This window comes from Chaetura pelagica, unplaced genomic scaffold (genome assembly GCF_000747805.2).
Source record: "Chaetura pelagica isolate M959 unplaced genomic scaffold, ChaPel_1.0 scaffold45, whole genome shotgun sequence".
Taxonomy (NCBI): domain Eukaryota; kingdom Metazoa; phylum Chordata; class Aves; order Apodiformes; family Apodidae; genus Chaetura; species Chaetura pelagica.
This window is the reverse complement of record NW_009953217.1, coordinates 2754061-2765754: the sequence shown is the minus strand read 5'-3', so window position 1 is coordinate 2765754 and position 11694 is coordinate 2754061. Positions and strand designations below refer to the sequence as shown.

Sequence of the window (11694 nt, the reverse complement as noted above, 5' to 3'; positions counted from 1 at the left end):
CAGGAATGCAAATCTGACAGGTTGGGAGCACTGTGGAGCCGGGAGCCCATCCCTCTTGGAGAGTGTTCGGGCACTGAGGAGCCTGGAGGGCACAGAGTGACAAATTGCATCATTTTCTGGTTCTAACACAAAAAGCCAGCCTGATCCCAGGGTCCTCTGCTAAAATATCTGCTGATCAAAACCTTCAGTGGATGGCTAAGGATGCAAGATAGTATTGCAGCCCTTATAGAGAAAGAACCTGACTGTCAGAGCTCAGCAGCAAGGAAGTTACACATCAAGCAGGGCACTTGGTAGAAAGGGACTTGAGGGTTTTGAGAAGTTTCACTCCATCCATTGAACTCATAGTCATAAATTCAAATTTCTGTGATACTGTCAGCACTGGAGGAAGCTGGCTGATGGGATGTGGAGGGATCAACCCAGCTCCTGCCAACACACAGAAATCCTGGCTGGCCAAGCATCAAAAGAAGCTGCTGAAGGAACATACCCAAGCTTGAATGCTTTGAAAGTATGGTTCTTATCCATAGGCATAACAAAGGAAGGTAAGGACCAACTTACCAGCCACAGGAATCCGGCTTCTCACTTCTGCTCCAAGAGAAGAGGGGATAACAGTCTGGCTGGGCTGCTCTGGGATTGTTCCAACTTTGAGAGAACACAATAAAAAAGGTTTATGCAGCATTAATTCTCAACAGGCGAGAACACCACTAGTTACTTGTTATCTCCTCCACCTTCTCAGTCCAAGATGTGCAGTGAAAAGACCAACAACTCCAGTAAAAGCATGAAAAGCAGCTCTGTCTGGCATTAGTCTAGCCAGCTTTAGTCTGACTTTGCAGTGATAATAATTCAGAGGAATAGAACAGTAATATTCTGCATTTACCCACCAGCATAGACAAAGAAATACAGTGTTGGAGACACTAGGCATATAGAATAGCTAGTTAAATCAGAGACTGCTACAGTATAAAAACCAGCAATTGCTTTAGTTGCACACTGGGTTTTTTCTTAGCCCTTTTCCACTTGCTTCTTAGCATCCGGACCAGGCTACCAGATATTCAGGTCACTACTTTTCAGTTTGAACAGTGAAGCTGCAGCCCTTCCAAAGCTGGTCAAAATTTTCCTCTGACAACAACTGGCTCACCACAGCCCAAGCCAGTAAAAAGATACTTTGCACTTACAGAAGTCCTCCTCAGAGGGCAGCAAAATGTTTGATGCAGACACCATAACAAAGCTCGTCCTTCCTGGGGCCAATAGGTATTTTCCTCTTCATTTTACTAAGACCAAAAAACTCCTAAAATCTATTGACAAGGGCCATGGGAGAACACCATAATCTGAATTTTCTGTTACCTGGCAGCTACAGCTGGTCACAACCACCCTCTTTACAGGAAAAAGGCAGTTAATTTTATTAGGGCAGCAACAGGTCAGTTGACATCTTACCTTGTGGTGATGGCATAAATGGCTTGGCACCGCCAAAGGAGGGTTTTCTGGAGCTGGGCACAGAGCCATGCTCTCCAGGATAAGGAGGGGAAGCACCAGTTTTAGGAAAACCAAGAGGACTTGTACTGCTAGACCTCCGGACTGTACCAGACCTTGTAGGAAACAACAGCAGCACATGTTACTCCAGATGCCAGTAAAGAAAAGAAAACAGTATCACCATACACACACAGAAGCAAAGCTGCATGACTATTGACCCTGGATCAAAATCCCACTGGTTCTAGGATTGCATCAATACAGATAAAGATGATAATCTTTGTTCTCAAGAGTGTCAATCCAAACAACATTGTGCAAAATAAACGAAAAGAACAAACTATGTCAGCTTAGCTGTAAGCAGGACAGCCTGTTAGTTATCAGAAGTCACTTTTTGTCAATCATGAACAAGACATGAGTTTCCTATCTTGCCATGTTCAAGGTGTTAATTTTAGGCAGTGTCTTCAGAATGCTATGAGAGGGCTTTATTCAAGTGTCCCTCCTGTGATGAGCCACTTGCCCTTTTGCCAGAGCAGCCATGTAGGTACAGAGCTCTGCGAGTGCACAGTGTGTGCCAGGGGGTTGAGCTGTGCCCAAGGCACTGCTCTGCCACAGAGCCTTGACTCAAATCAGAAGCTACAGAGCAAAACAGCACAGTGTGTGGCTGCCAGATCTGAAACAGATCAGTACTACCCAGAGGATTTCTTTTTGGGCTGGATAGTCTGAATTGCCTGAGCTCCAAACTCCTTTAACTCCTCGTGAAGCCTCACCTTAGGGATTTAAAATTAATTTGTGCAGCCCACACATGCAGGAACTTTGAGTATCACCCAGCTGCTAAAATGAAACAAGAGATGAAACTAGACTAGCAGGAGAATGAGTACAACCACATCAGCACTCTGGAGAGAGAGAAGGGTTACTGTGTAATAATTATCAATATTTTAACGTTTTCACCACTTGTTAAGAACACACAACCTAAACTCTATGCACTGAAATGCCACTCTGCCTCTGCAGACTCCTTCACCAAGATTCCTCTTACACTCCTGTATGAGAAAACAGTGTTTCCATCACATCCTTCATGCTACTCTGCATTTGGAAACACCTTTTCCCTTGTTAATAGAATATTGGCCTCAGCCAGTACCACAGGTGGTTTTCTGGACAAGAATCAATGAATATGCTGGAAAAACCCCTCTGTGTTCAAGCAACTGAAAGATGTTCTCACCAAGGTAATCTGCCTCCTCCCCCAGCGACTGCATTAAGCTGTCCATAAGTATCTGAACAGATGGCATGAAGGGTTAGTTTCACTGGTGCAAGCAGGGCTAGCTACATTACCCAGGAATGGAAAAGTCATCCTGATGAAGTGCCAGTACATCTACTCAACAAGACTATGCCACATTTCAAAAAGAACGGAAATAAATAAAAGTCTATTTCAGTAGTTGAGATATAAAAATCCGATCTGCCATCTCCTCCCTCTTTTTCACTATGTTACCACATTTCTCAGCAAAATGAATCCACACTGTATTTACACGCTTGGAAAAGAGGAAATCCTTTGAAGTTTTAACCTAAAAATCATCTCTCTTCAGGCTTCTCCAGGTTCAGAAGCCTAATGGTTAAGTGCCTGAAGCAAAAAGGACATGGACCCCTGGGAAGGTGGAAAGATAAGCAGATGTTCCAAGTCAGAAAATATTGCTCTCCCATGTTTTTAATTCCCCAGAATATATGCCATCCAAAAGGCTGCACACCATCTATCAGGAACTTGCAGAAAAAACCACCAGCTGACTGCTGCTGCTGAAAGATGTGGAATGTCAAATGCCACCCTACAAGACATGGGATAAGCAAGCAAGCAGACAAGCTGGACAGGTGATGTGGCCAGAAGTACACACACATAATTACCACCACAGCAGCAACACATCTATCCACAAACAAGCTCGCTTGCACAGGCACACACCAGCCAGTCAGATGACACTGGTCAATTTCTCACAAACAAAAGCACATGTCAAAATTTATAATCAAATTATTTGGCAAACACAACAAGACACTTGGCTGCAATGGCCTATTTGATACACCTGACGGAAAAGTGGAACCACATACTAAATGCTTGATGAAGTTTTCTCCTTCCATTCCTGAAGGGTGTCTACTGAATTTGCTGATTAGAGGAAGTGATGCTGAGAGATAAATATGCCTTCCTGGGGCAGAAAAAAACATGACGCCAGAGATTTTGAGAAGGTGCTAAAAGCAGAGTGTGAATCATCTGATTGCAACCATTCCTCGAGTTCCTCTGCAGGGACGATGCTAATCTCATCATTACACAGGGGTGACTAAAAGCAGCCAAACGTGACAGCCTGATCCTCAACTGGTAGCTGCAGGCTCTGAACCTGAGCTCAGCAGCCTGTCATCAGGTCTGAGGTAGGCACACCATGCTCAGGTGCATCTTCTGCACCTTCTCCAGAGCTCTCACTTTATACATCATACGGATAACCAGGACTCATCTGTGAGTTTCAACACTGACAAGGTCACAAGTTTTGCTGTAAAAAATACAAGGCATGTAGGATACAGGAAGGAGCTTACCACAAAACCTGCCACTCACTCAAATAAGAGGACATACATAAAATACTACTAAAGTAACACTGGCACAAAACAATGTCTCTGCTGGCCCCTGATTAACACCAACATAATGTGTCTCTACTTCTGGGTCCACTCTGAGTAAGCCATATGCTAAGTTAGGCTGGCTGAAGTCTGAACTTAGCCTGACACAGGTATTACCCTACTTCTGAAATCTAAATGTTAACTAATCCAGATATTAAAGCAATTCATAAAAAAAAAAAAAAAAAATGACACCTCAGACATTTCTGTTTGAATGCCCCTGCTGGAGATCCTCTATGTGTCTCCTTCCAACCAGTCTATGACCTGGGCTGCCTCTGTCAACCCAGATTTCAAACTTGTAAGAACCAGAAACCATACATGAGAATAGAGTGCAGCCCAGTGTGTTTTGGATGTACAAGGCACTGCCATGGAACTCAGGTCAGCTGTAAGGCAGAAGGCTGGCATCCAGGTCTTCTGATGGCCTTCAGGAAACATGCTCTGCCTCATAAATTGCTCATCAGCCCTAGCTGCACAACCACATTAATATGCTATTGGTGTCAGACACGTCATCTATGGTGTGACTAGCTACAGGAACCAATTAAGGTAAAGACAGGTACATTTTGCAGTCCTGTCTATTTTAGCTGTTTATTTCAGCTTTTTCCTTTTATAAAAGCATCTGCCAGATGGATGGTTCTCTCTGCTTGGACATCCAACCCACAGCTGGCATGGGAAAAGCTGTCAGACTCCAAGGAGCTCAGCCTGCACTGAAAATTGATGGAAGCAACTTCACATTCATACACACCCCAACATTTACAGTACATGCTAACAAATACATCTTAACACCACCACAAAAATAGCCCCAAAACTATGTTACCACGTATCACACACTATGTTGGCTCCCTACAGCAAGGGGGAGAGTCCATCACACAGGGAAGTTTTTAAGGTACAAACTGTAGAGTAGTTTGTTTTACAACCCCCAAGCTGTTATTTGAGAGCCCCTGCACTGATGTAGCCCCCTTCCCAGCCCCAGCACTTACCGTGGAGAGGTGTATTGGTTGGGAGACTGCAGGTTTTGCTCAATCCGCCGGTAGTTATGGATTTGTGTTGGGACTGGGATGGGCACAGAGTGTCCGTACTTGCTGCTTGAGAACTGACCAGGCCGGCTGTTAAGAGACACAAAGAAAGGCTCTGGTGAGGGCTGGGCCTTCAGGCAGGTAATTGGAGGTTTTATCTTTGTAAAGCAACTACACACAGGGAGTGTCTCCTTGGCCGCTCGCGGGCTGTGGGTTTATAATGGGAGGCAGTTCAAAGTCATCTCACAGGGAAGTGGCACCACACACCTGCAGACAGGCACCTTTCTTCCAGCACAATTCCCATCCACGGACTTAAGTTAAAACATACACCCAAGCACATCACTCCCTCCAGGAAAACTGGAGCCCTGTTATTTCAAGCCACAACTGGCCTAGTTTCCAGCAGCTCAGACCCACAGCCAAAGAGCACATCATTGAACAGGGCTAAACACTCGTGGCTCACAAAGGACAGCAGCAAAGATTTTCCTGCCAAGAGATACTTGCAACTCATGCAGAGGCACTGCTGGACCAATGGCATCTCCATGAAAGTCTCAGCACACCACAAAGAGTATAAACTTGTGGTGAGTATCAGAGTATTTGCAAGTTAACTACAGGGTAGAGAAAGCAACTTGGAAGAGAATAAATTTGGGTGACAGGAGCTGATATCTATATACCCATCAAGGTCAGATAGAACATGACACACACAAAATGGTACAGAGACATTCTGCAAACTCCAAACTTCTCTCTAGCTCCATCCAAACAGGCTAATCAGCTCACGTCTGTTCCTTCAGGTGACACTTTCCCCTGCTACTCAGCCTGTACACCATGCTACACACAAACCCTGCAAAACACAACCCACATTTAACTAAGTAGCTGTCTAAAGTCTTTTCCCAAAGGCTCCAGAATTCCAGGATTAATTGCCATGGCAGGGCTATTTGCAACTGCCAACACCAATTGCAGGGATGTTGCACAATTACAGAAAGATCTTATTGGTAATGAAGGCTTCTGCAGTCTTCCTTGTCAATCACAGACACACGCCTGGGTCTGCCCCTGGGAAGCAGGAAGCATCACTTCTCGGGTGGAACACTCAGAGAGGAAGTGTTTTACTTAAGATGAAAGGATATACTTAATTCAACAACAATGTACATGCACGCATAGGGGAAGAGAGAAAGGTTGTGTCCTATTTGGCAAATCATCCCATTATCAGAATTTCTTTTCTGGGGAAGATCAGCAGTCGTCTGTGGCTGACAGTGACAGTGTTGAACAAAGCTGATCTGCAGGAATGTGGCTGCAGATCTCCACACTGTGCACATGAAGATGCTCCTCAGTCACAAGAGAGCCAAATAACTAGAAGAGATATTTCATCAAGGCTGAAAGATCAAAATGCAATTCCAATTTCTTTGCTCCTCTCTCAATGTGTCTACTAATTTTTCAAGTTCTATATATTCCTCCTTATTTCTTCCACCAAGAGAACAGACTTTTAATCTCATGCCTGTCTCTAAAACGCAGCATGGGAACATTGATTCTTCACTGTCATACCATTAAAGAAAGGCATTCAAGGCTTCTGAGTGCTCAGTGGAAGATTGAGGCTTTGGTGCCTGTGTCTTCCATCAGTGTAAGACATGGAGTTAGACAAACAAAGCCAACAGAGCTTTATAGAAATACATTCATTTACTCAAGGAATCTGATGGTTCATGTCCAGCTTTACACATGTCCTGATTTACAACATAATTTTCAAACACTTTCTCTTCCATCTGGTCAAAATCCTTTGGTGGAAAAGAAGTTCCCAGTTGAAATGATACCCCCTCTCTCCAAGAGTTAGAACTCTCCCTATGGGAGACAAGTTTCTCCACAACATGCAAGTTGCAAACGCAATGAGGTGACATACTAAGCCTGCTAATTGGCATCAAGCCTTAAAGACTACAATTCACCATAAATTTGCAAAGATCAAGAGATAAAGCTGGGTCAGGAAGTTTAACTACTTGGCAATACTTAAAAAGCTCTTTGAAAATGGCATTAAATCCATTGCTGTGGGATACATTCAAGGAAGTACTTTTCATTAACTCATTTTTTTTTAAAAAAGCCAACTGTCAGCATATTTTAATTCCACTCTTATTTAATTAAGAACAAGGAGAGCTGCTCGAGAGCATCCTGTAACATCCTGAGGAAAGCCCACTGCTGGCTACTCTAAAATAGCCTTTGCTTTCTGTCCCAGCTGGACTGCATCCAGCATTGCTTGCTAGCCTAGAGCCATACATGAAAGGGAGAACAGCTGCTTCCCAGTGAGCAAACAGAGAGAAAACCAGGAGTTCTCTGCACCAGTGAAGCCAAGTACTGAACTAATGGGCCTCATGACAACTGCAGTGAAGGGCACGAAACCCCAGGTTAACAGTAAGGACATACCCAGGTGGCACCAGTTCAAAGCACTTCTGGGGACAGATCAAAGAGCTTTACACTCTGGACTCAGACCGACTGCTCCAATCTTTCATTACTTATATCTTATTCCCCATCCTGGACAGGAAAGGAAGTAATTTTTCAGTGTTTCTTCAAAGCAGATAGAAAAGGGGGAAGCAGCACTAGAGGGTTTGGCATCTGCCCCACAGAAGCTGCTGGGAATGAGTAGGAAAGACAGTGGGAGCAGAGACATGTTTAGATCATAGCCACTGGCATTGACTTGCCACCTTGTGATCCAGTAGAGTACAACGAGGCCTGTTTGGTGAAGAAAGTGGTGAACAGCATTTGTAGTCAACTTCCATGAATTTCCACTCACTGCTGCCCAGAAACCAGGTCAAATCCTTTAACACTGGTCTCAAGAATGCAATAGAATCAGTTAAGGAATAAGCTGTTAAAAAGCTTAGCAGGCAATGGCATAAGAAGCCTCATGCAATTGAACTCCACACTCTGGTATGTGCCTGCCAATTCATCTGATCATGTCAGCAAGGCTCTGAGCTGTACCCTTCTCCATTAAATGTGTGCACTTTGAGGCTATGTTTGTCATCTTCTGGCCTCTGTTTATGTGACAAGTGTGTTTACACAGCCTGGGATTACACTGCTTTCTTAAGAAAGATTTCAGGGTCATCCATCTCCCCCTGTGAAACCCTATTCAATTCTCCTCTCTCCCAACACGTGCCATGTTGACAAAATAGAAGATGACAGCTGTCCTGCTTCCCCAGGAGGCAAGAATGAGACTGAATGCAACCACCACCAGATCCCTGTAAACTTCTAGTGTCAGTGGAATTGCCTTCCACAAACAATTAACATCTTCTGAACATAAACGGGTCTGGAGGCACCGGTGGAGCTGGGCAGCTGGTGCTCTTGTGTGTGGGCAGCTGGCACCTACAGCATTTCTAAAGGCTAAAGCTGAGTTTATAGCAAGTGGTTTAGTTGGAACTGAACCTAGCACACCTGTTTGCACTCGTTACTCCTACTCCTCCATCACTAAACAAGGCCCATGCAGCAAGGACATGTTTGTAGCTTTAAGCTAAATATGAACAACTAAGTAGGTCCAGATCTGTCCTTCAACAGCAAGGGGAGAAGAGCAACTCCTCCACATTTGCCCTCCTATCCCCTTCCCAGTAATTCAAGCCTACAGGAGCTGCAGCCTTGGCTGAAATGTTGTGCTCTAACTCATGGCATGAATTTAGGAACAGGGGTCTTCAGCTGGAATCCTTGCTGCCTCTGCAGGCTGAACAGACAACAAATGAGTAGCACATACAAGCCACGGAAGTACATTTACTTTCTTGTTTGAGAATAATTCCTGGCCCCCAGGTAACAGAGTTAATTTCAGCTCTACTGTGTTCCCTCCTAGCCCCTCCTGAGGGCCAGATGAGAGAGAGACAGTCTCCGTAACTGGGACTGATCAGTGTCTGAGGCTGGGGACTTTCTCCCAGGTGGAGATGTGGATCTTGGCCATTGCACCAATATCTGTAAAATTCCCTCCTGGAAGTCAATAGGTGTTTGATTAATCAATGTTGCATAGTCACCACTGAACAGTTTCTCACCTGGATGGGCTAGGAGAACTGCTATATGGGGGTGAAGGAGATGGTGTCCTTCCCTGGCTTTCCAAGCCTGCTGAAGTCACCAGAGAACTCCTGAAGAATGATTGAAAGAACTCAGCTGTTAGAGCCTGGGACCCAACCCTGCTCCCCCCCCCCACAAAGCACAGCAACAAAGCTGTGTCTGCCCAGCTCTCTCTGCTGAGTCCAGTCACAGGAGCCCTGGGGACTGGCATGCTGCCCCACAAACACTCTCTGGTGTTCAGGTGCCACATGCTGATGGTCAAACTGAAAATGGTTAGAACCAGGCAGGTGACAGTCATCCCTGAAACAAAAGTTGACTCAGCAACTGCTTCCCTCCCACCCACCAGAACCCACAAGTCCCTAACACAACACATTACAGTGGCTAAACAATTTCAGTTGCCTTGGTTCTCTTACCCACTGTACATCAGACTGTCTTGGATTGGCTTCCCTCCTGCAGCCTCTGCAGTTAAATCACCTGAGAAACAAGGAAGTATGAAAACACATTAGTTCAAGATAACAATCTTTATATATTCAGAAAAAATGAGATTTTGGGGTAGAATTTCCTGCCTCTCCAAGACCTGCTGAGTTGCTTCTGAAGGCAGCATTTTGCCAAACCCATGTGGGCTGAAGCTGCTGATCCTTATACCCTGAAGTTCTGGAAAATTTAGGCTGAAAGGGAGCCCTTTTGGAAGGGGAGCAAAACCTGGCAGAATCATTTGGGGCAACAAGTATATATGCCCATTTGATGCAAGCAATTAGCTGCTTTGGACTTGATGTTGAGAGAAACTGAAGACAGGATGACAAGGGAAGGCCTTCTGTGAGAGTGAGACCTTTCTGGGAGCCTACTTCTTTTCTTTCAAGTTGGCTTTGGAGGTTCAAACTCTTATTGAGGTCTCCAAGAAATCTTTACTCTCAAATCCTGTCTTTGAAGGTAATTACAATATATCTTATGGAATTAGCCTGTGAGATAGATGTCTCTTCCAGCTTGAGAATAAAAGCATTCCTGTTTTTCAGTCAAAACAGACAAGTTTACATTACTTCTACTTTCTATTAAGTATCCTTAATATCCACATCCCCCTCTGCAATTTCAGAAACAAGCTTACTTGAGAGCTGTGCTGGGACCATAACGAAGTCCTCTGTGTAAGAGGATGAGTTCTTACTGCTGCTTCCAGAAGAGTCCTTAGATCCATGCAGAAAGCCAGGTGAATCCTGGGTAGGAGATGCCAGCGTCTTCTCCTGCAGCTGCTGCTGCATCTCTCCAAGGGACTGCTGATTCAAGACGAAAACAAACACTGTCTTCAGCACAGATACTTCACCATTCTGCTCAATCCTTTAAACTGAGCTGTACAAGGCTACAAACAACATTTTGCTGAGAAAACAGGGCTGACAGTTTGCCAGTAGCAGCTGTTTAATTTACTGAAAAGGAACAGCCTTGTATGTCTGTGTCGAAACAGCACATCTTCTGTTACACAAAACATACTACCAGCATGTCTGATGTTCTCCAGATAAGAATCCACTTGAAGTATTGCATCCTTCTGCTAAGGCTTTCTGGATCAACCAAGCATTTGCTACCAAAGCAACTTAGTATAGCCATGAAAGAGTGCAGAGTCTTCAGAGGTGCTTTTGGTTGCTCTTTCAGGCTTTTTATTTGTTTTTAAACACTACACATGAGGTTTCTACTCATGCTTTTACAGTAAGAGGCACTCAGAGACACGTAACACAAGTGCCCGTGCACTTTTGGTACAATTTTGTTTTGCTGTAGTGCTGATAAGGAGCCAGAGAAAGGTCTGAAGGAGACTAAGCTTTCAATAGATGAACATCTCACAGCCAGCTGAGGCAGGACAGACCCTAGGAAATCTCACTTTTCCTCTCCCTTCATCCAAATGATAGATAGCCCCAGAATCCTCATGTTTTACAAGCAGATGGAGGAGGCTGGATGGCTTAAGGAAGCTTTAAGGCAGCAGAACTGCCCACTGAGCAGGTGACAGTCTTTATCCTAATCCATTTCTAGGCAAAAAAAATTTCTTGAATCAGCTTTCACTTGGGCCTTATTTAGACCTTGTTCACCCTTCAAAGACTCTTTGGCTGTACTAGTGGGGACTCTCTCACTATACACACAGTACATACAAGCAGAAGGAATTTTTCAGCTGTCAGAGGCTGTCTCTCTTCCACCCAACCTGCTTGTTGGGTTGCTAAGCAGACATGGCATTTTTCAGATGCCAAGCCAGCACACCTCCACCAGCAAAGCTTCCAAACGCAGAGCAAGATCAGTGCAAACTTCCAACACAAGACCTGCCTGAGTCTGGCAGTAGGTCTATACCATCCTTGAACTTCCCAACCAGGAAAGCTCAGGGGAGAGAGCTTGTTTTTCACACCATCTGCCCATTCCTGGAGTTTTACGGTCAGGAGGGCTGCTGCCAAAACCTCCCCCACCTTCAGCTACAAGGGGGAAGAAGCCTTTTATGCAACCCAATTATGCAACATGCAGAGGACAGAAGCCCTCTTCTCTCTGCTCAAACTATATCAAGAGCACCTACAGCAACTCCAGATAGTGCCCTTCACTCTTT

The 11694-nt window shown here is 44.7% G+C and overlaps 1 protein-coding gene across 1 annotated transcript in view; it reads right to left on the bottom strand.

Moving 5' to 3' along the window:
* ULK1 (unc-51 like autophagy activating kinase 1) overlaps positions 1-11694 on the bottom strand; it is a 78138-nt gene that overhangs the window by 12641 nt on the left and 53803 nt on the right. Inside the window, exons 12-18 of the mRNA XM_009997639.1 lie at positions 10231-10396; positions 9542-9602; positions 9110-9199; positions 5076-5201; positions 1429-1580; positions 556-639; positions 6-82 (exon numbers count right to left, since the gene is read on the bottom strand). Of these exons, the coding sequence (XP_009995941.1) occupies positions 6-82; positions 556-639; positions 1429-1580; positions 5076-5201; positions 9110-9199; positions 9542-9602; positions 10231-10396 (756 nt within the window). The remainder of the gene's footprint in view (positions 1-5; positions 83-555; positions 640-1428; positions 1581-5075; positions 5202-9109; positions 9200-9541; positions 9603-10230; positions 10397-11694) is intronic.